Raw genomic sequence first — 27,403 nt, 5'->3', positions numbered from 1 at the left:
CTTGAGGACATTGCAGGGTGCGTCACAGCCAAATGCAATGTTTAACACACGGGCATCAGACATGCTGCCCTGACGACAGTGGGATTTACGGGGGGGGGGGGGGGACGAGAGAGGCCCTAAGGGCAGCAGCTCTTCTACAGGAAAGCCTCTCACATGACCACACACTTGCCCTTGAGCTTCTCCTTCCTCTTCTGCTGCTTGCTCTTCTTGCCATCGATTTGGAGGCTCACGGTCCTGCGCTTCTCCAGGTTGAGCAGTTCCTGAAAGAGTTCCTTGACGTTGTGGTTGAGCTTGGCTGACGTCTCCATGAAAGCGCACTTCCACGTGCGTGCCAGGGCCTCCGCCTCACTGCTCTGCACCTCACGGTTGGGGTTCTCATCACACTTGTTCCCCACCAGCATGATGGGGATGCTCTCCACATCCCCCTTGATCTCACAGATCTGCTCATAGATGGGCTTGAGTTCCTCCAGGGACTGCCGGCTGGTGATGGAGTAGACCAGGATGAAGGCGTGGCCTTTGGAGATGGACAGCCGTTGCATGGCAGGGAACTGGTGGCTCCCGGTCGTGTCGGTGATCTGCAGTGTGCATATGCTCTTGTCACAGCTGATCACCTGCCGGTAGGTGTCCTCCACAGTTGGAATGTAGCTCTCCCGGAAGGTCCCTTTCACAAACCTCAGAACGAGGGAGCTCTTGCCAACACCACCCGCCCCAAACACAGCCACTCGGTAGTCATTGCTCTGTTCCGGCATGTTGCTTCAGAACTCCAGCTACTGACCAGGAGGTACCTAGCAAACAAGCAGACATTGAGAGAATTCATTTGAAAATCCCCAAAGCACGGTTTTGCCTTATTTTGCTGAAGAACACCAGGTGATGAAATTTGTGTTCAGAATCCCCATCTAAAGACCATTCTGGATTCCATTTGTCTACTTCCAGACTTCAAAACCCAAATTCACTTCACAGTTCTCAGGCTCCCCTAAGATCCACTGTGAATGCTAACTGGAGTCAGTCCATTCTTTTGTAATGACCTTGACTCTGAGCATGTTTGCTAACACGTAGGCCTTTTGCCCAGGACGAAGATAAACAGGCTGAAAGAAGGCAGAGCGTGAGGGATGAGTCATTGACACACATGACACACGCCTCAATGTGCAATACCCTCACAGTTTCACCAATAGTGTTGCGTATACAACATGCCAGACCTATGAATAAGGTGTGCTGGGCTGAGAACCTGAGTTCAAATCCCCAGCCAACATGCAAAAGTCAGGCATGGTGGCACGGGTCTCTTAGCCCAGCACTGGGCCGGGTGGGAGTGGAGATGGGCAGATCCATGAAGCTCACTAACCAGCTAGCCCAGCTGAGAATGTGAGCTCCAGGTTCAATGAGATACTGTCAAAACAAGGAAGAAAGGAAGAAGGGAGGGAGGGAGGGGGAGGGGGAGAGAAGAAGGGGGGGTTGGCCATGCTACATTTGACAGTCTCACACCCATGTGTGTATGTATAGTAAAGATTGGGCTCAATAGATTGAAGTTGGAAATAGGGAGTAGGCAGGATTGTGTTCAGTATGAAGTTCTCAGAGGATAAATTAAAACTCAAAAATAAATGAGACAGAGTGAAAGAGAAAGATGCCTAATGTCAAACTTTGGTCATCACATGTATGCACACACATGTGCATGTATACTGTAACACATGTATGCACAAATATGTACATAATGCCTACAACACACACACACACACACACACACACACACACACACACACACACACACCTGGTCTGCTTTCTTTCCAGATTCTGGGAGGAATAAATAGGCAAAAGGGAAGTTCTCAATGTGTGGCCTTGAGTATTCTTAGAATTTCTATCAGCCTGTGAAATCCTCCACCTCATAGAGAAGCTGGTGTCATTACCACCGCTGAATAGTGACACACTGGAAGCAAGGAACCAGGGATGCTCTGTCCCCAACACCATATAGCATGGAGGGAGACCATGGGCAAACACAGGCTGCCTCAGGCAGGCCTGGCCACCGTGTCTTCGGTATCACTCAACTCACACGATGGACCGTGTCTTTTGGGTAGGAAGACTTAAATATTAACTTAAAAGTCTGAATAAAGTTTAGTCATCAGTAGCTAACAAGTTTAGTCATTGAATTAAAACAAGGACATGCTTTATGTTTTAAAAATCATAAGTAACTGACATTATGAATACAGTAATACAAGGTATGCCCTGTTACTAAGACTGCATCCAGTGACCTTTCCCTTCCCAGGAAGCATTAATCACTAGCATAAAAGGTGTGTAAATGTACTGTCTTTGGGGCTAGAGAAATGGCTTGCTGGTTGACAACACACTCTGCTCATGTGGAGGGCCCGGACTCTGTTCTCAGGACCTATGTTCAGCAGCTCACAGCTGCCTGTAACTCCAACTCCAGGAGATCTGACACCCTCTTCTTTACTCCACGGGCACCTTAATCACATGTGTGTACCAATACACAGACATACATACAAAGAATCAAAATCACATACTCAAAAGCAAAGTAGTTTTAAAAGTACTTTCTTCATTTACAAACTGTCAAAAACCTTCCCTCCATCCCTTCTTAGACAAAGAAAGGCACACCACACACAAAAGCACAGAAAATTCAGCCATGCCCATTTTTTTTTTAAAACTAAAATTGATGTAGACGTGGGCACATTCAGCACGGAGTCTATTGTTTTGTGCAGGCAAACAGAAAGCTACCTCTCCACTTTCTTAGTTTTTGAGTAACTATTAAGGATTGCTGATTGAACTAATCTTCAGAGTCCAGGAGAAGTTATTAACTGACAGTAATCTAGGCAGGAAATGGTTTTGCACCAAAGAACAGCAGGCCCAGCTCCCCGGCTTCCGGTAACCCTCTTTTGACTTTGTCCCGCAAGTTTGCTCACATACTGACTAAGCTGGGTTTTCAGCATTGCAGAATGTACTGGAACATACCAAACAACTGAATCAGTTAAGGTGTCAGTTGTGGAATATACTGGAACTTACCAAACAACCAACTAAACATCAATGCTAAAAGAGGAAACAGGAAGATGTCAGGCCATTAATTAATGGAAGTCTGTTCAGGAGTTTGATTAAGTCTATTAGATGTTCATAACATAATTAAGACAGATCTAGGCATGCAGCATTATAACAAATTGTCCTACAATTCAGGTTCAAAAACAAAATCAATGACATCTGGAATCTGATTTGAAATGTCCCCTTTCAGCTTCAGTGTGGGAGGCTCTGACTACTGGGAAAGCTATGTCCTCACTCACTCTTGTCTAGTACGATAACGATTTATCTCTAGCTTGAAGGGAAGGGTCCATCTATAGGGTAACATGCCATTAGATTGGGACCTTAATGTTGCCAAGAGTGCTTGGTCCATACCCCAGGAGTCTGAAGAATCAGCTAAAGTGGTGCCTTGAGTTGCACTGTCCCTATAATTCAACGTTAGGCTTACTAGTATCCATGGCTACCTAAGTTTATCTATCTAAAGAATTATCTGCTGTGAGAGTCCAGGAAGCTACTGTGTTTGCAGGGACTTGAGACAGGGCCTTGTCTGTCTCGCAGGACTCAGATGCGAATAGAGGACTCTGCAGTTTTTCAGAATTAGTAAGCGTGTGCTTGAGAGGTCTGAAAGAGCTGAGTGAAGGGTGGGCTGTGAGGAGCTGTTTTCCTCCTGCAGTGCAAAAGCTGGAGTCTGGAAGAGGATCAGGAGTCGGGTACTCAGGGGGTGTGGAGTTTGATATACAGTTCAATGGGAGAGAGGTCTGAGGTGATAACTCCATCTCCAGCTTCAAGTATAAGGGCTCCAACCTGTATGTAATAGCATTCCACCAAAAAAAAAAAAAAAAAAAAAAAACAAACATTTATCTAATTCACATCAGTGAAATGCCCTATAGACACTGCAAACTTGACATTTACCCATAAGCAATCTGGGCCCAAAAGCCCAAGAGTGGATTCAGTATGGCCCACACAGCACATGCTGCTACGCAGTTACAGGGGAAAGTAGGAGGGTCCACTGGGCATATGACCGTCTGGAGCTGAAGGAACATCTCATGGAGGAGCGGGGTTGGCCAGATGGCAATTGGATGCTTGTGTCCATTGGCACCTTGGGGTTGGTGTGAGGAACTGTGTGAATCCTAGTGGCAGGAAGCCCTCAGATTTATGGTGGAATTGAATAAATGGGGCATCAAAAGGAAAATATCCTCAAAGTTGGGTCATTTAAAATTTTTAAAAATCAATTTGTCATTAGCTAAGATAACTACACAAATAGGTGGGAGCACTCAAATTACTAAAATGAGAAATAAAATGGTGACTAAATGACTGGCCTTACAAAATCAAAAGACTGTAAGGACTGAAGGCCTTCTAGTCCCCTGTGTGCTAACAGAGCAGATGACGGAGAGGAAATAAATGCAAATTGGAAAAATTGACTCAAAAAGAAATAAATAACATAAATATCCCCTAAGGTATTAAATCAGTAGCTAGAAGCTAACCACAAAAAAAAAAAAAAAAAAAAAGAAAGAAAGAAAAAAAAAAAGCCCCAGGTCGAGACAGCTTCACCAGTGAGTTCCACAGCCCTTACAAACCAAACAGTATCAATTCTTCTTAAACCCTTACCAAAGAAAGTTAAAGAAGAAGTATTATTCCTATTTTTTCTTAAGTTTAATATTGTATGATCTTCATACAAAAAAAAAAAAAACCCAGACATGTCACAAGAAAAATATATACCAGTATCTCATGATGATAGACGGAAAAACCCTCAACCAAAACTAGGCACAAGATATATAAAGAGATTTTACAGCATAACTAAGTGGGGTTTGTACCAAAAAGGCAAGTTACTTCACACTTGAAACTTAAATAATATAATGCCAGCAAGATGGCTTAGCCGGTAAAGGATCCTGCTGCTAAATCTGATGATCTGAGGTCATTCCCCGGGACTTACATAGTAGAAGGAGAGAACTGACCCCTGCCAAGGATTACCACCATGTGTTCATCACAGCAAGCAATACACACACACACACACACACACACACACACACAGGCATGCATGCACACACACACACACACACACACACACACACACACACACACCAGGAATAAATGAATATTTCTCAGACAAAGAGGACATTGTGGAAACTCAGTGTGGACGGTATCAGGATAGACTCAGGTTAGCCTCCCTAGGAGACTTGCTCCTGCCATGCCCAGCCTGTGTTCAGCACTGTAAATTTAAGCACAGAAATGAAGCAAAAGCTTGTGTCAGGTTCATGTGTGTCTTCTAAAGAGTGTTGTGTTAATGGCTGTGAACCCTTTAAGAAATGGGGTTTAGTGAGAAGTTTGGGGAGGAGTGAGGGTTTCTTCTCAAAGGAGACTGAGGGACCACAGTCCCGTTCCTTTTCTCTTTTGCTCTGTCACACATCCCCACCATGAAATATCACCGGGCTCAAAGCACGGGGTTATCAACCAATCACTGGGTGGAAACCCTAAAATTTATGAGTCAGCATGAAGGTTTTCTCTTCCTAAACTGATTATCCCTGCTGTTTGTTATAGTGCCAGACAGCTGACAGACAGGGACAGAAAGTGTATCGTGGGTTACCCTGGGATATAGTGGGTAGACATTGGGGGATGGGGGACAAGAAGCGATTGATCAGGTGTGGTTCCCTTTACAACAACGGAAATCCTCTACTACTAATGCTGGTGACGGGCCCAGTCCTGGAAATACACCAAAACCACTGAATCATACATTTTAATTAGGTGAATTATACCTCTGTAAAGTTGTTACTTAAGAAAGACACTGATAGAAACAGTAATCAGCTGTGTGCAATATGGTGTCTGCTGGATCTAAAAACAGCTCCTAGACATGGAGAAGCAGAAACGAACCCTTTGTGAAACTAATACACGAAATACAACAGGCCAGGCCATGTTCCTAATAGACAGATAATGGAACTGACCTGAACACTCACAATAGAAGAGCCTGCTGTGAGAAGCCGCGTGCAGAGTAAATACATTCCTCCAGGAAGCTCGGGAGCTAGAGAGAGTGCGCAGACCACAGCCTGATTAAACTTGACAGTTGCCTGCTGGGGACTAGGAAAGTGGAACATCTTGGCATGGGGGGTGGTGAAACCGACCTTAACACTGCTGTTACATAAGGTGGTTACCTAGATCATTCTCGGTAACATTTTTATTCACTTAACGTTGGCATAGAATTAAAATCTGAAGTTGTAAAATGATTCAGAAAGTTCTAGGGATTCCACGAGGATCTGCTGTCTGACTCTTGGGTCGCAGGCTAGTTGTGCAAAGGACTAGCTATGAAAGAGAGACTGTGAGGCTTTGAGTGCGAGGAAGTGGTCGTTGGGTGAAGACAAGGTCAGTCTCGTTCAGCAGACACAGAGCTGCGAGTGAATGGCAGAGCAAGCCAGGGAATGAAGAATTCATGTTGGGAAGAGTGCAGGAGTGCTGATTAGGAAGAGATTCACAAACCACAGAAGACACGTAGCTAAGGGAGGGAGAACAAAGAGTACGGAGTTATATAGGGCTCAGAGTGGGAAATCCTGTGTACACATTCAGTGTTGCATAGACCACGGAGCACATCTGGGAGGGTCCAGGAGGCCCAGGAATCTGGTATGCAAGTGACAGGGTGGTCTCTATTCAGAGAAAGGGCCAGAGGGAGGGAGGGAGGGAGGGATGATAAGTAGGTAGGTAGATAGGTGCATAGATAGACAGATAGATTGCAATATTTAGATTTTCTAGAGCTATTTGCCATTTGTTCTAAACTTTGAAATCAGTGTTCCATTCCTTGTCTTTGGGTTTTTTCCAGTCCCTGTCAAAGGACACCGTGGGCAGGATGTCACACAGGAGTAGACGACAGGACAGACCATCTGCGCAGGAAAAGACACCTGTTCCCATCCCACTTTGCTGACTGAGGATTAATTTGCTGTCTGTAACATTTGGAATTATTTGGACATTTTTTTCCCTAAATCATTCTCAGTTTCCAAGTTTTTCAAATTTAATTTGTCTGCTCTCTTGTATACATTGTATATTTGGGGAATAAGCATGACTGGTAAATTATTTCCAATGGTGCTATAACTTCGATGTGATTTCAGTACCCCTCAGATTTTGACCCCAGGAATGAGGACTTGGGAGGGTGAAAACTCATTATGGGTCTATTGTTTACAGTGAGAATTTGAGAAACTGGTTCTGTGAAAATCAGGGTGGCACCCCACAACTGAATCTTGTGGCTTTGTAGGAAGGATTGAAACCATGTCATGTGTGTATATACACCATGCCCTGTACCATCTGAGGATGCTACCATCAAGAAGGCTGGATGTGCCTCTCCATCGTGCACATCAAGACCAATGGGCTACCATCAAGTAGCCTGTCGCAGGTACTTCATTATAGTAACCAAAATGTGGCAACTGCAGGTGATATTCCTTCAAATGCTAGTGCTCAAGTCCGCTCACTTGATTGATTGTGCACCTCCCATAGAATGACTCCTGTCTATTGAGACTACTTAACAGGCCCAGATCCAACCAACCCCAGATCAAAGATGTCAGGAAACAAGATTGTCTCTATCTAATATGTACAGCATACATATTGCTTTCTCTGTTATTGTTCCCTAAACAACACAGTGTGATTGATCTAGAGTTGATATTATTGAGTGTACAGTTTGAAGTCTATGGGAAGGTATGTGGTGGTCCTGGGCAAACACTCTATGTTTTAGATGAGGGGCCTGATCACTGTGAGATGCTTGTATTCTGGGAGGGGTGTTTGCTGGGACACAAGGATAACAAATATGAGGAGTTGAAACTAGAGATAAGTGAAGGAGCAGAGGAATCCAGTTCTTCATGAGTCGGCATTTGGAAACACCCGCCAATTTGGTTTCTTTCCGTACAGACAGCATCCACACCCCAGGCTCTGAGGTTCTCATGTCTCCTGCAGGCACAGACACTTTCCCTGCTAAGAGGTCACATCGTTCTCTCATGGTGCTTGCGCCTGATTGTAACACCAAACCATTACTCCCTTTCTTGTTTTGTTGTTCAAGACAGGGTCTCACTATGTAGCCTTGGCTGGCCTGGAACACACTCTGTAGACCAGGCTGGCCACAAACACACAGAGATCAGTTTGCCTCTGCCTCCTGAGTACCAGGACTAAAGGCATCCCATGCCAAGCTCATTGCTTTCTTTAAACATTTCCATAGAGTCCACATTTGAGAGCCGACCTGAACTATTTATAAAAGGTAAATGAAGAGTTTGTAATTGATATTGCAACATGGGAAAGTCATGGTTTTAAAAGAAATTTCAAAAATGCACCTATAAATTTTCTATGTAAGCCATATTTTGTTAGATTATAATGTGGACAGAGAGAATCTTGTGTAGCCTACATACACAGCTGGTAATCTTCCTGCCTCTGCCTTCCAAATGCTGAGCTTCTAAGAAGGTGATCACAGGAAGATGGGCCACCACATACTTGTCTAACACTGAGGTATATACTTTCATACATTTTTTTAGAATCCTGATATAAATGATGACTTGTTCTGTGTTTCAGGTACCTTCCCAACTGCTTGTAAAACACAATGTACTTGTCTGATGATAGAAAAATGTTTCCCTTGTCATCAAAGACACAAATACACAATCCTTGTCTTTCTCTAAAGTGCACACTCCTTTTGCTTGTTTTATATGTGACGGAGATGCCTGTCTGGAAACATTTGGGCAAGTGTTGAAGAGACAGACAGGGCAGGAGGATGCTGGGTGCTCTTAGCAAGGGGCATGGTGTCTGAAAAAACAAGGAATGGAAAGAATGGGATCAATTTATTTTGTGAGGCAAATACGCTCTCGGTTTAAACTTGTCTGAAAGTAGGATGTCAGGAGCCTAGGAAGTGTTCTCAGGATGTTGCACAGACTGGCCAGATCCCGGTTGCATTCATGGGATCTTCCTCATTTCTTTTCTTTGGCAAGGCAAACCACATAAATAATAATGCTTTCTCCTGGTCAAAGGACCAGCTATCAATGTCATTTGTCACTTGTTCCAACTTTTGTTATTGACAGTGTAGGGCCCTTGTTAAAAGTAAGTCAACTGGGGGCCATCAAGAAGGCTCAGTGGCTAATAAGATTGCTGGTTGCTCTTGCAGAGGACCTGAGTTCAATAACCAGCCCTCATGTGGAGCAGCTTACATGCACCTTGAACTCCAGCTCCAGGGGATGTGATGCTCTCTTCTGGACCCCATGGGCATGCGTGCCTGCTCATATATAGACACACACATATACAAATTAAAAAAAAAAATCCAGAAATGTTAGCTATCATTCAACTGTAAACAAGAGCCTGTGTCTCTGAATTCTCACTTCTACCCCGTCAGTCCCTAGGTCTCTGCATATGCTAGTGCCACACTGTTTGGATTTGTGCAACTTTAGAACAGATTTGTGAATGGGTCTATGGGTGCTCCAAGTTTTTTCTCCTCTTTTAAAGATTGTTTTGAATCACTAAGACTCATTGCCATGACATGTAATTAGGCTTCATTCAGCCTCTGAGCAGCACGGATGTTACTACATAGGTGAAGAGGGAATCCAGAGAAGAGGTGCCAACATACAATCTCCAAAGGACCTAGCACTCACAGTATGGAAGGAATGCCTGTGACTGAGCAAGCAAAAGTTAAACAAAGCAAAGCACCAACAAGGAATCTCCACAGACATTTCTCTAAAGCAGGTGAAGAGGGCCTGACACCAGCCATTGGATGCAGAAAACCCAAACCACAGTGAGGGGCTGCTTTACACTCACCAAAAGAACAATGAACAAGAAAATAATAAATGAGGGCTGAAGAAATGACTCAGCACTTAAGAGCATTCGTTGTTCTTCCAAAGGATATTCGTTAAGTTTCTTATACCCAAATCGGATAGCTCACTACAACCTGTAACAGCCTCCCCCCACTTCCACAGGCACTCACTCTCACATGCACATACCCACATACAAACACACACGTGCACATCATTTTTTAAACAATGATGACAAAGATGTAGAAAAACAGAAACACTTTCATTATGATAGTGGGGCTAAAATATGACGCTGCCTCTGGAGAGAGCTGACTGGAGAACTACTATGGGGGTCAGTAACTCCACTTCCCAGAATGCAAGCTGCCAGCAGACTGCTAGTCCTCCGATATTCACAGCCACCGTTATTCTCAAAAGCTGAGAGGTGGAAGCCTTTCAGATCCCCCTGGCAAATGAAGAGATATGTGAGATGAAACACATACGGGAGAAAGAGCATCATTCAGCCTGGGGTGGGAAAGAAGTTTCAATAGTGCACACCAACCTAGAGGATAGCAAGAGTGACATATAAGCTAGCTACAAAAAGATGAGGAGATGGCTTGGTGGTTCAATTCCAGGACATACTTTTTAAAAATCCAGCCCAGGGGTTGTGGTAAACACTTAATTCCAGCATTTGAGAGGCAGAGGCAGGAAGATCTCTGTGAGTTTGAGGCCAGCCTGGTCAACAGAGCAAGTCCCAGGACAGCCAGAGTTGTTACACAGAGAAACCTTGCCTTGAAAAACAAAACTAAACAAACCACCACCAACAACAACAAATCCTTGTGTGATGGCGACACTTAGAATCCCAGCACTGAGGAGGTGAGGTGAGGATGGGAAGAGCCCTGGGGTTTGCTGACCATCTGGTCTACCCTAATTGGAGAGCTCCAGGCTGGTGGGAGACCATGTGTCAAAACATGAGGAAGATTGTGTCTTCAAGACATGTATGCACACATGCACCTGCACACACACCAACATGAAAAACACATACATAGATCCTGTGATCTCCTCTGTGAGGAAATGTAAGTTGTGCTCAAATACACAGAGACAAAACACAGAACAGGGTTGCGGGGCTAACAGGAGTTGTTGAATGATGGTGTAATTTTGGCCCTGCAAGATGGAGTGCTCTGGAAATGGAATCTGTGTGGTAACAAACTGTATTACTGCCAAACTATGCACTTGACATGGCTTATGCAGAGTTTATGTTGTGAAGGTTTTCCCACAACAAAAAATATAAAACTATATGCGCAAAGTTTTCTTTCTAGTCCTTTAGCAAGAAATGACAGTAAAAATGTTAGTACTATCCAAGCAGACACTCCTCTTCTGTCATTGTGTTATACAGTATAAACAGCAAAGATCTAATCTGGTCTGACAGCCACTTCCCCAATCTGATTTCTCCAGAAGACCAATGAAAATACACGCCTGTCTCTGGCTCTAATTTGATATTGTTAATGATGGTGAGAAGCTGTAACTGGCCATGGCACTTACAGCCAAGCTCAAGCTTTTAAACATTATGGCCACCAGCCACTGGAAACCCATCTGCACTCGGATGCTTTTGATTCAGACAGCTCACCCACAACCCTGATATGGATCACATATTAAAATGGCAATCTTTATTTTTATACATATATTATTTAAATCAATATCACCTCTGTTTATTTATTCATTTATTTACTTTGCATGTTAAAGAAGAGTGTTGTGTGTATGTGGAGGTCAGAGAACAACTTTTGGGAGTCCTCTCCTTCACACTGTGGGTTCTTGGGATGGGACTTAGGTCATCAGGTTTGGTGGCATCTTGAGCCATCTTGCTCACTTCCATCTTTTTAGTTGTTTAAACGTATTTACAGGAAGGATGTGGTAGCTCACATCTATAATCCTAGTATTCATGAGGTAAAGACAGGAGGTTCAGGAGTTCAAAACCAGTCTGGGTTATATGACCTTATCTCAAAAAACAAACAAACAACAAACAAAATACCCCACAGTTACAAACCCTTTGCATGGCTTGCACAGTGCATGTGTGGGTCTGCATTGCTCACCTGCATCTCTCAATCAAGTTGCAAATAACCCCTCCCAGGATCTTATTAAAACAAACAAAGACATAAAGGTCCAGCAAGTGGCTCAGCAGGTAAAGGCACTTGCTACCATAACTGCAGACCCATGTGACAGAAAAAGAAATCATTCCAAGTATCTGCTGACCTCCACACCTCACTATGGCACACATGTGCATACATACATACTCATACAACAACAACAACTCATACAACAATAAGTAAGTCAAAATTAAGTTTTAAAATCCCCCAATGACCAGTAGGAGTGGTAAGGGACAAGGGGCAATGGAAGAAGAACATGACAAGATGATATATTACATACATGTACAAATATGTCATGATTATGCAGGGTTGATATATGCCAATATAAAGATGACTAAAATCCAAAAACTTAATAGTAAAAGGATAAAGCTACAAACCACTGGGGGAAATGTTTATTTCTTGCCATGGGAAAATATGTAAAATATCACCCCAGCATATACACTGAATTACTGAGACCTTCTGTGTACTACAGGAAGAGACGGGGAGCACTCACCAAAGGCCAGGGGCAGCATTGTTAGAAGCCACCAGGAGGAGGGTTTACAAAACACTGGGACCAAGGCACAGATGTTTTTGTGTGTCTCAGGATTATCTATTGATACTCGCTAGAGTGAGGCTCTTTCAGTAATATGGTGCTTTGGAGCATGTATTCTTCTCCAGGATAATTTATATGTCTACATGTACTTGCTCCTCTTCTCTGCTACCCATTTTCTTCCTCCCCTTCTCTTTCTTCTCCTCATTCCTCCTCAACCTCTTCCCTCTTCTTCTCCTCATATCCACCTGCCACTCTGTTCTTAAACACCAGGAGGTCAGGGCTGCAGGGTCAGCCACCATTACGTACCTGGATGCCTCAAGCCTGGGAAAGGTGCATGAGAAACACTCAGAATTTATTGGTTGTTCGCCGAGACAATCCACTGTATGCTCAATTACATCAGTGACCACTTCAAAGGAGCAAAGTAAGAGCAAAGCTCTCTTAAGGACTCCCTCTAAGAACAAGCCCTCCCAGCTGGGCGGAGGAGGTACACACCTTTAATACCAGCACTTGGGGGCAGAGGCGGGAGGGTCTCTGAGTTTGAGACCAGCATACTCTACAAAGCTACATAGAGAAACCCTGTCTCAAAAAAAAAAAAGAAAGAAAGAAAGAAAGAAAGAAAGAAAGAAAGAAAAACAAAGAAAGGAAAGAAAGGAAAAGGAAAGAACAAGTCCTCCCAAGATTGTTGGTATCTACTGAAATGGAAGTCACACAGAGCTGCACATCACTATGACAAGAACAGGTCCTGAGTGAATTCATTGTCTGAGCCACTAGTTAGCACTGCATCACTGGTCAGCATTGCATCACTGGTCAGCGTTGCAGCTGAATCTGGAAGTGGGTGCAGTCACTAGACAGGAAGCCTTTAGGCTTTTGTGCTTGAGACCTGAGAGACTGGTAGACTCTAATAATCATATAAAGATGAGGGCAACCATGGAAGCGAGCACTAACATACAGTGGCGCATGCTATGGCCACAACCCTGGCATGGTGGCTATGGTGGTTTAAATGAAAATGGCCCCTATTAGGCTCATATTTTCTTGCTTGGTCCACAGTTGATAAACTGTTTCAAAAGCATTAGGATGTGTGGCCTTGCTGGAGGAGATGTATCAGTGGGAACGGGCTTTGAAGTTTAAAGAGCCCACACTAGTGCCTTGTGCCTCTCTCTCTGTCTCTGTCTGTCTCTCTCTCTCCTCTCTCTCTCTCTCTCTCTCTCTCTCTCTCTCTCTCTCTCTCTCTGCTATTATGGATCTCTTTTCTCAGCTACTGCTCCCGCACCATGCCTGCCTGTTTCCCACCATGGTGGTAACAGAATAACCCTCTGAAACTATAAGAAAGTCCCTATTTAAATGATTTGTTTTATTAGAGTTGCCCTGGTCATGGTATCTCTTCACAGCAATAATACAGTAACTAAGGCAGTGGTGTGCATCTTTAATCCCAGCACTGGCAGAAGGAGGAGAAGGAGGATCAGAAGTTGAAGGCCATCCACAGCTACATGGAAAGTTCCAGGGCAGCCGGAGTGACATGAAACTGTCTCAAAAAACAATAAAATTAAATTAAAAATCATTTATCTTCTTTGAAAAACAAATCATGGTGGGGAAAGAGTATTCTGAGAAGAGATACATGAACATACATAGCAAACTTACAGGTGTCCCTCAACATCCATGGGTTCAGTGACCAACCTGAGATCAAAATGTTCAGGAAAAAAAAAAAAGATGTATTGGTTTATGGCCCCAGGAATCAAAGCCAGCACTTTGTGGTTGCCAAGTGAGCACTCCACCAACGGAGCTTACCACCCACCCCCTGCCCCAGGTACTATTTAAAATACTAACTTTATATCAGAGTCTGTATTGTCTTAGGTATCATGAGGGTCCCAGAGATGGTTAACATAAGAAGGATATATAGAGGTTATATGCTAACATCATTCCATCTTATATAAGAAATTTGAGTACTGGCAGAGTACATCCTAGAGCTTGAAGGAGCAAAGAGGGGGATGAAGAGAAGGAGGAGGAAGAAAGGAAGTACAAAAGGAAGGAAGGAAGGAAGGAAGGAAGGAAGGAAGGAAGGAAGGAAGTCCCTCTTCACTCTGGGCCAGTAAGATTGCTCAGCTGCCAAGCACCTGAGTTCCATCCCTTGGGCCCACATGGTAGAAGAAGAGAACCAATATCCCAAAAGTTATTCTCTGTACATGCTCATGTGCAAACACTCACACATAGTAAATAACTGAATGAATAAATATAATAAAAAATTAAAGTCGATCTACATAATTAAAAACTTGAAATTCCAACTATTAGAAAACGCTTCCAAATGGAAGGTTTTCAACAATGTGGGTCCATTTCATTAAGACAAATCAATGCAGTGTGTCCCATTCCATTTCAAGAGCATACCGTGTGACAGAACAAACAGGATGTTTGAGCAATGTTGTGAGAGGTGATGCCAAGGGGGTGGGAGCTGTCCAGCACTGAGCAGCTGGTGCAGACACAGCCAGGGGCTGACAGGCTCTGAAGGGGTGGGGTGGGGGGGCTTCCAATGGATAAAGCACATAAGCTCAGCAAAGTCACCGACAGGAACAAACACGTCCTATGGAGACTTGAGGGAGTGGGCCAGAGGTCAGGTTTTACTCTGAGCTGAATGGGAAGCCATCAGTTTGTTTTACCCAGGGAAGCCGCAGAGTTCTACTTCTGTTGAAACAACCACTGCGAAGACCCAGCAGGTAGAGGGCAGGCCTAGAGACAAGCCAAGTCATAAGACGCCAGCCATTCCAGTGCATTCTGAGAACAGTTCCACCAGAATGGAGAGGGAAGGGAAGATGAGCTCTGCTCATCTAACCATGAGGACTCACTCCCCTGCCCTGGTTACTCATTCATCTCCACCACCACAGAGGTGGCATGTCTTCACTGATTTAATCACCATCCCTGCGCCAACAACTACCATTCTCATATACAATGGCCAGGACCTTCCCTCTAGACTGCAGACTCACAGGTCACTTCCCTGATTCCTTCAAGAGCATCCCATCTGGGCAAAGCCGGGCTCCCCACACAGCCACTCCTAATTCCCCTGCAACATCATCTCAACTACTGCAGGAGGTTCCTTCCAGTTACTCAGGACAAGCACCCTGCAACCTTACTTACTCCCACATTCCCCCAGGCCTCACATCGACTCCATTAGCAAAACTTTCAGGAGATACCATTCACAGGTCGCTCTCCACAGGCACCACAGCTCTCTCTGGTATCTAGTACCAGGCTTTCTGAAGCTGTCTTCCAAATGGCTGATTCCATGTGGTCTTTGGGCTCTTCCAATCCACTCCAGAGCATCCACTTATGCTCAAGTTCCTCAGTGAACCCCTATGCTGTCTTGAATGTACAAGCCAATAATTTGACTTCCCTATGCGTGCGCACATGCATGTGTGCGTGCACACACCTGTTTCTACCGTTGTGCCCATAAGTCACTTCTTCCCAGCCACACAAGTCTCTACTGCTCCTTGACACATTGAACATGCTCCTGTCTCAGGACCTTCCTATTGGCTGATCCCTCTATCTAGACCAGTCCTTCATCACTCTTCTCCAGGGCTCACATCAGGGTCTCCTACAGGCTTGTGCCCAAATATCAGCTTTTCAATGAGAATATCTCTGGCAAAGCTGCCTCAGTGTACAGCCCAGTCTCATTCCCTGGTGGATTGTGGCCTCCTCTTTCTCATCTCTGGAGCACACAGGCCTTCTTGGCTCCCTGCACAGCTTCCTTGTTTTGAAGCTTGTTTACACTTCTGTTTTACAAAACCTATCCATGGGCTTTTTAGCTGCTCCATTCATCACCCCTGCTGGACCCCCAAGGGGTGAGAATTCCCAGCCCACAGGAAGTGTTTACAAACAGTCTATTCAGGGCATGAATGAATCTACACTGTGCTTCTAAGGATTGAACTGAGAGGTGGGTTAATCAGCTGGCTGTGGGTGAGAATCCCTGGGCACAGGATTCTGCCCCGGTCCCCATGTTTCCTGCTCTGGCTCCTAATCTGTATTTGAGGACAAGTGTTTTGGTGACTGGTTGTCCCTCCCCCTTTAAAACTTGTTTAGACATTATTGTATGTCTGTGTACATGAGTGATGGTACCTTGGAAGGCCAGAAGGGGACATTGGATTCCCCTGGAGCTGGAGTCACAAGCAGTTGTGAACTGCTCAGTGTGGGTGCTGGGGCCCAGGCTGGGATCGTCTGTAAGAACAGTGTAGGCTTTTAATGGCACAGACATCTCCGCAGCCCTAAGTTACAGTAGCAGGGGACTATGTCATTACCACCACAGCTAGACAGTGGCACTGCTGCTGCTGTCCCTGACTCTGTTGAAGGATTGTCTAAGCTGGTTGAAGGCCACGCATTTTGCACAGGGGGCAGTGTGAACCTCACAGGTGATAGAGGGAAAACTACTGTCAGCAAGAGGAGGCCATACAAAAGGATACCAGAAGGGAGGCACAGACAACATCACAGGGCTACCCAAGGACAGTGTGCTGCCCTTGGAGGGGTCCTTGGTATTCTGCAGAGGGACAAAGCAGGTCTGAAGCAAGGGAAGGGCAGACTAAAGCAGAGGAGACAGGAAGGAGTGGGACATTGACAGCAGCTATCGATGGGCAGAGGGGCACTGTTAAGAGGTAAAGCACATGCCATGCGGGCTTGAGACACTGAATCTGAGCCCTGGAACCCACACAAATATGCCGTAATGGTATTGTGGTGAATGCCTGTAATCCCAGAACTGGGGAGGTGGAGACAGGCAGATCCATGGAGCTCACTGGCCAGCCAACCTAGCTGAATCAACAGGTTCCGGATTCAGTGAGAAACCCTGTCCCATAAAACAAAGTACATGACTCCTAAGGAACGGCACCTGAGTTTGACCTCTTACTGCCATATCCATGTCCACCAGCACATGCACGAACATGTATGCACACCTACAGACACACCTATTCTCCCTACCCTGCATACACTCAGCAAGAGTCTGAGTCTCCTAGGCATCACTGGCCTCATTCTCCATATAAAGGAAGTGAGACTCTGCGGCAACTTACTCAACCTGATTTTTGACTCAATTGCCAGAAACACTCTCTTTCAAGTGTATAAGTGGGAAAGAAAGGGAATATTTAGCATGCAAGTTAATAGCTTGGGCAGACACTAAAGTCTAGAACTGTGTTAAGGCTACAATCCAGTGGTGACAGTTGGAGAGAGATCAACCAGAGGTAAGGAGTCAGAAGAAACTATGCTGCCTGTCCAGGCTGAAAGTTCTAGTTGTCTGTCCAGCACTGGTCTACTGTCTGTCCAGTGCTTGTCTACTAAGAGAGACACAGTTTGCCCACTATCAGGCATATAGAAGTCTACCATGGGAAGTCTTTCCTCAGTCAAGAACCTTTTTTACATAAATATCTCATTTTTAAAGCATATCCATGGAGAACACTCTCTTATGCATGGAACTGCTAGGCTAAAGGACGTAGTCAATCTTACCCTTAGTTCATCTGCACTTTCCACTCCAAAATCACTGCCAGCTTCTCTGCCCCTCACCCTCCATGGGATGTGACTACTGATCCCTCAAAGTTGTCTGATGCAGTGTGTTGTCAATTGTTTGTTCCTTTCTGGAGGTTCACGATATCTGAACTCAATGAGCATCTACTCAAGTGTTAGACGAAGCTGGAGTCTGCATCTTCAGACGCTGTGTGTTCTTGCCCTCTGTTCAGATATCTCCTGATACACCAGGAGACTACGGTATTAGCCTTTGTGTTTTGAGGTGATTCTCTGAGAGTCTAAGACCATCTGAGTCTACGGGTCTACACAATGAGTTCCTCTCAAAGTCCTCATGGCCAAGCAGGGTCAGCGGAATCCAGATGGTGAATTAGATGGAGAGAGCAGAACACCAATGGCCTCTCTCTCCGGTAGGATAAGACCAGGTGAAAATACATAGATTAACAGAAATGGGTTAATACTTAAGACAGAGCTAGCCAATGAGAAACTAGTAACTGGCCAACAGTATTATATCTAATACAGAGTCTCTGTGTGTTGTTTGGGGCTGGCGCGGCGGGATAAGACCAACGGCGGGCAGAAAAACCTACTCCTTACAGATTGAAGTGCTGAAACCAGAGACTCGGGGTTTTGCTTGTTTTTGTTTTAGTTATCTGTCTATTTTTCTTTTACAGTTCTGAGGCTCAAGTCCAGAGCCTCCCACGTGTCAGTTAAGGATTGTATTCACTGAACTATACTTCAGCTCCAAGTCATAGAGCTGTGAGCCCAGCAAATCCATCAAGGGATTCCAATGAGTCTAAGCCACAAAACCTACCCAATTAAAAAAAAAAAATCAGGCTCAACTGAAATTGATTGCAAATATCTATTCTTTGATGTTGCTCTTGGTATTTGGGCAGAAATGCAGAAAATGTATTGTCTTAGTTTGGGTTTTTATTTCTGTGATGAGACATCATGACCACAACATCTCTTACAAGGAAAACATTGAATTAGAGTGGCTCGCTTACAGTTTCAGAGGTTCAGTCCATTCTCATCATGGGGACATGGTAGAGTGCAGGCAGATGTAGTGATGGAAGTAGAATGCTACATCCTACAGGCAACAGGAAGTAGGCTGACACACTGGGAGGTATCCTGAGCATAGAAAACCCAACACCCACCCTCACAGTGACATACTTCCTCTGACAAGGCCACACCCACTTCAACAAAGCCACACCTCCTATCAGTGTCACTCTCTACAAGATTGTGGGGACCAATTACTTTCAAACTACCAAATGTATGAACCTGCTTTACCAAATCTTCTCTTTTTAGTATCCCAGGTTAGAAAAACCCTCCCTAGTCTCAGATTACTATATGCTCTCTCCCATATTTACATTTGCATTCTTAGATGTTTATTCCAACAACCCAATTCATTTCTCCCCCCCCAAAAAAAAATTACAGAAATTACTGCACATGCCAGTGGAGGGATTCAGTCCGACATTCTAAGGAACGGTAAGAACAGGGGAGATGACTCCCTAGTCCCTTCCTCTTCCTCCCAGCTGAACATACCTGGGAAAGTCAAAACACCAAACAAAATGCTTGCTTGGTCATCACAATAATGTAGGCAATTTAGGAGCTTTTCAAATCTAGGTCACCCAGCCATTTCCACCCTCCGGTAATTCCACGCTCCTCTTTGCTCTCAAGCACTGACACAGACCTCACTAGCATGGTCACGTGGGGTTCATGTAGGGCACACAAGTTCTCCTTGCATTTGTTGCCTTTAATTAAATCTTAAGTGCACTTGTGGGGGCGTGCACTGCATGTTCACATGTGCACATTGGCACCTGTGTGCACGAAGAAGACAGATAAGTGTTACCTTCAGAAATACCTCCTGCTCCTAAGACAGAAGGTCTCTCGGTGGCCCGGCACCCACTATTACTCTAAAGTGGCTGCTCAGTAAGTCCCAGGCATCCTTCAGTCTCTAGCTCTTCGGCACTGGGATGGCAAGCTCATGCCACCACACTGCATTTTTTTTTTTTTTTGCTCACTTTCTAGGGCTCAAATGCAAGCCTTCCTGCCTGTGATGCAAGCACCTCACTAGCTAAGCTCTCTCCCTAGCGCATCCTTCAAAATTTTCACTTACATTTATTTTAATTACATATAAAAGTAGCAGTTATAAACATACCCACACACACGTGCACACACGATGTAGCATTTTGAATGTTAATACCTGAGTATGTTGTATATAAGGCTCAGTATCTCCCTGTCCTCAGACACTGTCTTCAGGGTAATAACCCTGCAGGTCAGCTCTCCCTGCTTGTTGAGATGCACAGTTCGCTATTTTCAGCTGAGGTGATTGCTATGCACACCAGAGCACCTTGCTCCTATCAGTGAGCAGAAACCTACTGGTTGACCCCTCCCCGTCTAACCTCCTTCTGCTCTCTAGTGTCTAGCAACCACCAGTGAAGTTCAAAGTGGTCCTAAGAGAGAGGCAAAGGTCAAGACAAAGGAGCCAGGTGTTTGGCCATCTATTAAGCAATGAGGGGTTATTATAGATACCTCTCTTTAAGTCTCAGGGAACCATTTCATTGGTGAGTAGATGACCTGCTGACCTCAGGTGTGTACACTTAGGGTGGTTGGGGCTAAGTAGTCACACCAGGAAGGTGAATTCATGCTTATGAAGGTCCAGCCTCGAGCTGGGCTGTCCCCAAGGACCGGACCTGAATGCCATAGAGAGCTGAGTAGATCCTGTCTGGCTTTGCCTTGAATGCAGAAGCATGGGTTCTGACCATCTTCTTCCCTCAGGTCAAAACCAAACTCAAAAGTTTCAAAGCTGTTACAATAAGACACTAATTGAAGGCTCCAAGTTCGATCCCAGCATCTAACACACATACAAATACCCAGAAATCTAAGGGTCATGGGTAGGAAGCCTCCCCCTCCACAAAGAACTCTCAAAGCTTTGATGAGTGTCTGAACCTTACTGCTCTGGAAACATTAAAGAAGGAAGTGTGGCATGTGCTTTTATGAGTGAGTATATACACATGGGTACGTGAGCATGTATTGTGTGAGTGTGTGGATGTGTGCAGATGTGCAGGTATGTGGATATGTGGGTGGGATGCAGGGTATGGATGTGTGTATGTGTGTGTATGGATGTGGGTATATGGATATGCAGGCATATGGGTATGTGGTTATTCAGATATATTGGTATATGGATATGCAGGGTATACATGGGTGTGTGGATATGCAGGTGTATGAGTGTGTGGATATGCAGGTGTATGTGTGTGGATATGCAGGTGTATGAGTATGGATATGCAGGTGTATGTGTGTGGATATGCAGATGTATGGGTGTGTGGATATGAGGTATATGGGTGTGTGAATATGTGGCTATTTGGGTGTATGGTATGTGGATGTATAGTGTGTAGATATATGGTGTGTAGGTGTGTAGACCTGTCAATATATGATTGTGTGGGTACGTGGAAGTGTGGGAATATGGGTGTGTGGGTGTGTGGATGTGGGTATATAGGTGTGTGGTTTAAGGATATGTGAGTATATAAGTGTGTGGGTTTATGGATATGTAGATATACAGGTGTGTGGGTTTGTGTGTTTGGATATGTGAATTTGTGAATGTGTGGGTATTTAGGTGTCTGGGATTATAGATGTGTAGGTTTATGTAGGGTGTGTGAGTATGTGGGTGTGTGATATGTGGGTGTGTGGGTGGGTGAATGTGTGATATGTGGGTGTGGGTGACTGGATGTGTGGATGTGCACTGTATAAATCCCTAAAAAGTTCTTAAGTTTTTCCATTTTTTCTAAGAAAATAATCACTTTCCAGACATTAATTAGCCTGAGTTTTTTGTTTGTTTTGTTTTGTTTCATTTGCCTGAAACCCTTTAACACAAAATGCTGCTCTCTTTCAAAGTGTCCCATCACGAATTCTGAGTCAGAGGTCCCAGTGGCATGAGCAGGTGCCTCTCCTGCTTTGGCTGGACTGCCAAACCACACTGAATCCCTTCCATTCAGGTCACTCATGGCTGCTTCAAACTGCAGGAAGGTTTCAATAGTCAAGTGTAGAGAGTTACATTTCACACAAACATTATCTAGTGACATAGAAACAAGCATGTTTAAACACTGATAATGCTCCTGTTAGTGGCAAATGGCACCAAAGACCAGAGACACAGTATCTAGCCACACAGCAAGTTACTGCCTGCCCAATGTTCATGAGCTTACCAATGGGTTTGCTGGTACTTCCTCAGTAAAGGAACTTAAAAATGAATCTTGGCTGAAGCAAATCCGGGCCAGTACCTCCTGGGACAGAAGTTAGAGCCTGGCCTGGCTTCTGGGATAACAGACCTCTAATCTCCTGGAAGATTGGAGGCAGACAGCTAATTCTCATAGAATCACAGCAACTATGTGAGCTGGGCCTCTTTATTTACTGGCACAGAGGTAAATAAGAGGGCTGGCCAGACAGCTCAGTCAGTACAGGGCTGCTGTGCAAACAGGACCTGAGTTTGATGCCTAGTGCTCATAAAAAAGTCAGAACGTGGTGCACATTTGAAATCCCAATGCTGGAGGAATGGAGACATGAACTAGACAGCCAGCTAGTTCAACCTATCATTGAGCTCCAGACTCAACAAGAGACACTGTCCCAAAAACTAAGAACACCTGAAATGTCTCTCCAACCTCCACATACACTTATACCCACATGGGTGTGTACACACAGGCACACGCTTGCACGTGCACACACACAGAGAGAAGAGGCTCAGGTGTCTACAAAGAAGGGAGAGCCTGGTCTCATATCAGTGAGACTCTACTTGCTTATTTCTTTCTTATGGTGTTAAGTTGGCAATGGGCCCTGACATTTTAACTTTTAGTATTATTTTGTACTCTTAATTACATTGTATTTCTTTATCTTGCATCATGGAGGAACTGCAAAGGTGAATGTTTGGAGGTTAGAGGACAATGTGCAAGAGCTGGTTCTCTTCTTCCACCGTGTAAACCCCAAGGATGACCTTGGATCAATAATAGTCTTGCTGGAAGGCACTCTTACCCACTAAGCCTTTTCACTGGCCTCCTTTAGCTCTTACTAGTCACTGGCCACACTGAGTACCTGATCTTTATTGAGATGCCTTGTGGATCTAAGATTTAGCATGGGGAAAGAAAAGGAGAGAAAGGTACTGATGTCTTATACTGGCTAAACCTTTAATGGGTTAGTTTTGATATGTGAGGTACTAAATTTGGAAATATTAAAATTGATTTCACCTGCTCCCCTCTCTCTTCTGGTGTGATGAATGACGCATTTGAATTATGCATGTAACACTACCATTCCATGCCTCTTAGACAGCACTGATTCACGGGGCAGTCCTTGTCACCCCAGGGAGAGGGCTGCAAGGCATCTCTTTTAAGAAAAGGAGAGAAAGAGGACATCAGCTCCCATCTCTTCTAAAACTTCTCACCAAGTCAAGGCAGAGACACTTGCCTGACACATAATTAAAAACTAAAGAAGTATTTGAAAGCAATGGGATGGTATTATGTTCATGCCTAAATATGTATGCAGACATTAATAAATTTATTAATTGAAAGAGCCCCAGGTCTGAAGTTAGTATATACTGGCTCAGTCATTATAGCTCTAGTCAAGGAAGAAAGAAAACCTGAGCTCAGATCTGTGACACCCACATAAAAAAGCCAGGCACAGCAGTTCAGGTCTGTAATCCAGGAGACAGAGTCAGGGGGGTCCCTGGGGCTCACTGCCAGCAACTCAATCAAATCAGTGAGCTCCAGATTCAGTAAGAGACTCTGCCTCAAAAACTAAGTAAGAATGCCACCAAAGAAGACCTTCAACAATGATCTCTGGTCACCATGCAAATTAATGTACATGTATGTGCATGTGTGTGCACATGTACCCACAGGTACTTGTGCACACACACACATACACAGAGAGAGAGAGAGAGACAGACAGACAGACAGAGAATCAGCAATTTTGACAACATGGAAACCTTCGTCTTCGGTTTTTGAAAGATCAGCCGTTTCCTGGAAAAGTCATTACCAAAATCAATTAATGTTATAGAAATCAGTTTAACCCTGAAGAGACATCTGCCCATGGCTGATGGGCCCCTGCTCAGATGACCAATGGGAAGGTTGGAGCTAACCTGAGAGGGACAACAGATACTGGTTATCTGCACTGAAAAGTCAATGCTGAGCACTTTCAACACTTGGACAGTAGAGCATTCACACAAGGGGTGACAAAAATTCTCTCTTTGTCGAATAGAAATTTCCCGGTGTGAAAGCATTCATCTTGGATACAAGATGATTTCTATCTAAATCCATCAACTGATTTCAACATGTCAACCATCCCTTGGGTGTTGAGAAGGAGCAATATATTTTTAACTACAAGAGTTATCTTTTCTTTCTGTATAGAACAAAGCCCCATTATTTTTTCAGAGATTTGGGTTGTCCCATCTAACGTCTGTCATTTGTAGCTAGGATATGTCATTTCTAGTGAGATACAGAATTCCGTGTGTTGGTGAGGATGAAACTCTTACGTGAAACTGGTAGCGAGGTCCCCATCTGCCCTTCTCGGGCTGAAATAGTTCTGTTGGCAAGGCTGGTTGCTAGCCAGCTGCTGGAGTCCCCACCCTGCCCGCCCAGCATGCCGTTCAAGCCCTGTGCCCCAAGCCTGGGGAGCATCCCTACTAAGGCTTCTGGAGGCTTCCTATGAGCCCTACACATGGCTTTCCAACGCAAGAAAACAGAGCAGTGATTCTGAGCCTGGCTACTGTCAGGAGTGGGTCTGGCTCTCCCCATTCCTCGCCTGTATTCTCCAGGAAGCAGCCACTAGAACTAGATTCAGTGTTCTCGGTCAAACGGGCCTCTTTTCCTGTACCGTCTTCTGCTTCTCAGACAAATTGAGGGTGAGAGACACGGGGGTGTCGTGTCTTCTCGTGCCTCAGCTCAGAGGCCTCTCAAATATGAAGGGCTAGGACAGATAAAACTGAACAGTTTGCAATTTCAGGCAACAACAATAAAAAAGTATGATTCCCATACAAATTTGTTAAATTTATTCTAATTTTATCCTCTGTTTCTCTCCCGCCCACTCCACCTCCTCGAATCCAAATGCCAGTGGGAAGGAGCACATTTGGAATGATTTGAGATGTAAAATACTTCAGCTCTTTGTTGTTACTTACAAAATATTCCTTTAAAATATTTTTTGTGAGTTTTGTTTGTTTGTTTGTGTTTTAAGCAGACAGATCATTAAACTTCTGCTAGCATAAAGTAGAATACGGGGGGGGGGGGGATTTAAAGCCAACAAGGACCAAAATGTGAAATAAATCCCTAAGCAAAGCCGGCTGTGCACGAATTCCTCCACTGAAGTTATACTGTGTTTCACCTTTGAAAGCATGGAACAATCGAGACGCGGGGCGTCCGGTTCCAAAGTCTCCCCTAGCCCCAAAGAATCTGGACTGGGACTTGAAACCGCTACACAGGGTGGAGAAGTCCAACCCCTGGGCAGCCAGCTGTCATTGTTCTTTCATGCAGACCCACGTTCTTGCATCTAGGACGAGATGTGGAGCTTTGCCTGAGCTCCCAGCTTCCCACCCGGAGAAGAAAGGGAACCCCATGGATATCTCAAGCCCGGTCTTTTACACAGGAAAGGAGACGCTTAGGCGGGGCTATTCCCAGAGTATTAAGTCTTCAGAGGCTGGGGTCCAAGCATGAGGAATCCCCCAGCAGACTCTTCTGGGCTCTGAAAGCTTCTTTCCCTTGCTGTACCTTTTTCCGTGACTTTTCCTAAATCCATGAGATCGACTTCCGCATTCATGACAATACCTGCAGTCAAAGGATTTCCCAACTGCAACTCCTATTAGGACGGGATCCCTAATCTGTGTAAAACCCAGAGATTTTGCTATTCAAAGCAATGCTAGATGTTCAGTCTAACGTTCATCCAACTAAGCTATGGTTTTGTGCTCACCCTTCCCTTCCTTTCCTGGAGGATGCCGGATGAGGCTGATTGGTCCCCCTCTCCCAATTCTGGGACGCAAACCGATCTTCACCCCTAGAGAGTAATCTGGCTCCTGGAACTTGCTAAAAGCGCCAGGCACCCGCGAGCTACATCCAGCGCCAGCTGAAAGCCTAGGTTGCTTACCTGGGGAGAGCCGGCTCAGCGCTGCAGGTCTCCAGGCGCAGCTCCCGGACCCGCTGCGCGCAGCACGATGCAGTGGCTGCTGAGGCGGAGCGCGCGCTGCTCCTGGCTGATGACGCTGTCAGCTGCCCTGCGCCCTGCACCGCCCCTGTGCACCTCCCAGAGTACTGCACGCCCCGTGCAATGCCCAAAGCCCTGCACCTCCGGTGCAACGCCCAATGCAACGTCAAGTGCAACGTCCTGCGCCCTACTCTGCCCCTCGCTGCCTTTTGCACCTGCCCAGGCTCTGCACAGTCTTGCAACCACCAGCACCGCACCACGGCCGTGCACCGCCAGTACTCGCGCCTGGCCCCGCGCGTTCCTCCCACGCGGTGCTCTCTTGCTCTGGCCTCCCGCCTCCGGCTCCTCCCTCCTGAAGCTCTGGCTTTGGAAAGGCACCGTTGCTGCGGTAGCCTCTGGGGCTCCAATGGCGCCTGCTTTTCGCCAAGAGCCTTCAGCTGCCCTCTACCGAAAGCTTCTGGAATAGATGGCAAGAGACCGGAATTTTCTGAAAATTTAATGACTCAAAATCATTTCGTTGAAAGGACACAGGATTCTTCTGCTTTAAACCGTGTGCCCAGCCTAGAATAGTTAACCACTATTTACCACACAATAAGCCTTACTTTTTCGCTGGGTAGTTTCTTAGTTTCTGTTCCTGAAGCTATAATGACAGCAACCTAAAAAAAAGAAAGAAAAAAAAATAGGTTTGTTCTGCCTCGTAATTCACGGTAGGAAAGTCAGGCCAACAAATGCCTGAAGCAGCTGATCCCATCACATCAGTAATTGGGACTTAGGGGTGGGAGATGCTGCTGCACAGATCCATTTGTATATTCCAGGGCCCCCTGCCCAACGAATGGTATGGCCCACAGTCAGGCCATTGAAGTAGTCAAGATATTCTCCACACCCACATGCCTGAGGCCAGTCTCCCAGGTGAGTCTAGCTCCTGACAAGGTGACAGCACTAATGACATATGCTAATCTCGTGACAACCTGTCACTTAGAAGTACTAAGAAATGCCCTGCTAACCATTCATCCACCATGAATCAACACACTCCAGCAGAAAGTCTTTTTTCCTCCTTACTTTGTCCTTAGTGGGTGGTAAAAGGACTACAAAACTGGGATTTTCTCCTCTAAATTTGGCTTAGCTTATAGAGACTATTATAGAGAAAGTCGCTTTTCCATGTGCTGTTTCTGAGGTCCTGTCATTTCAGATGACATTGTCCCTTGAAGTTGGTTTCTAAAGTGAATCTCTGCCCTGCTAGATTTAAATAAAATCTTACTTAGGGCGTGTTTTCATCATTTGTAGTTAAGAAAATGTCTTTTTTGTTCCTGAGGTTAGCCTGATTCTGGCCTTGAAGCTAT

At 45.1% G+C, this 27,403-nt stretch overlaps 1 protein-coding gene across 2 annotated transcripts; it reads right to left on the bottom strand.

Annotated features, from left to right (window-relative positions):
* Positions 1-99: 99 nt before the first annotated feature.
* Positions 100-26,669, bottom strand: Diras2 (DIRAS family GTPase 2). 2 transcript variants are annotated; one of them, XM_051194282.1, is made up of 2 exons: positions 26,649-26,669; positions 100-785 (listed from the first exon to the last, which is right to left on the bottom strand). In XM_051194282.1, the coding sequence occupies exon 2, from the start codon at positions 747-749 to the stop codon at positions 150-152; it is 600 nt and encodes a 199-aa protein (XP_051050239.1). In that variant the 5' UTR covers positions 750-785; positions 26,649-26,669; the 3' UTR covers positions 100-149. The 2 variants fall into 2 exon arrangements, with proteins under 2 accessions (XP_051050239.1, XP_051050238.1); XM_051194281.1 differs by lacking the exon at positions 26,649-26,669 and adding an exon at positions 26,007-26,057.
* Positions 26,670-27,403: the final 734 nt, after the last annotated feature.

This window comes from Phodopus roborovskii, unplaced genomic scaffold (assembly GCF_943737965.1).
Source record: "Phodopus roborovskii unplaced genomic scaffold, PHOROB, whole genome shotgun sequence".
Lineage (NCBI taxonomy): Eukaryota > Metazoa > Chordata > Mammalia > Rodentia > Cricetidae > Phodopus > Phodopus roborovskii.
This window is presented reverse-complemented; position numbering and strand designations above follow the sequence as displayed.

Coding starts and splice junctions, on each gene's coding strand:
- Diras2 (XM_051194282.1), bottom strand. CDS start 749: ATGCCGGAACAGAGCAATGACTACCGAGTGGCTGTGTTTGGGGCGGGT.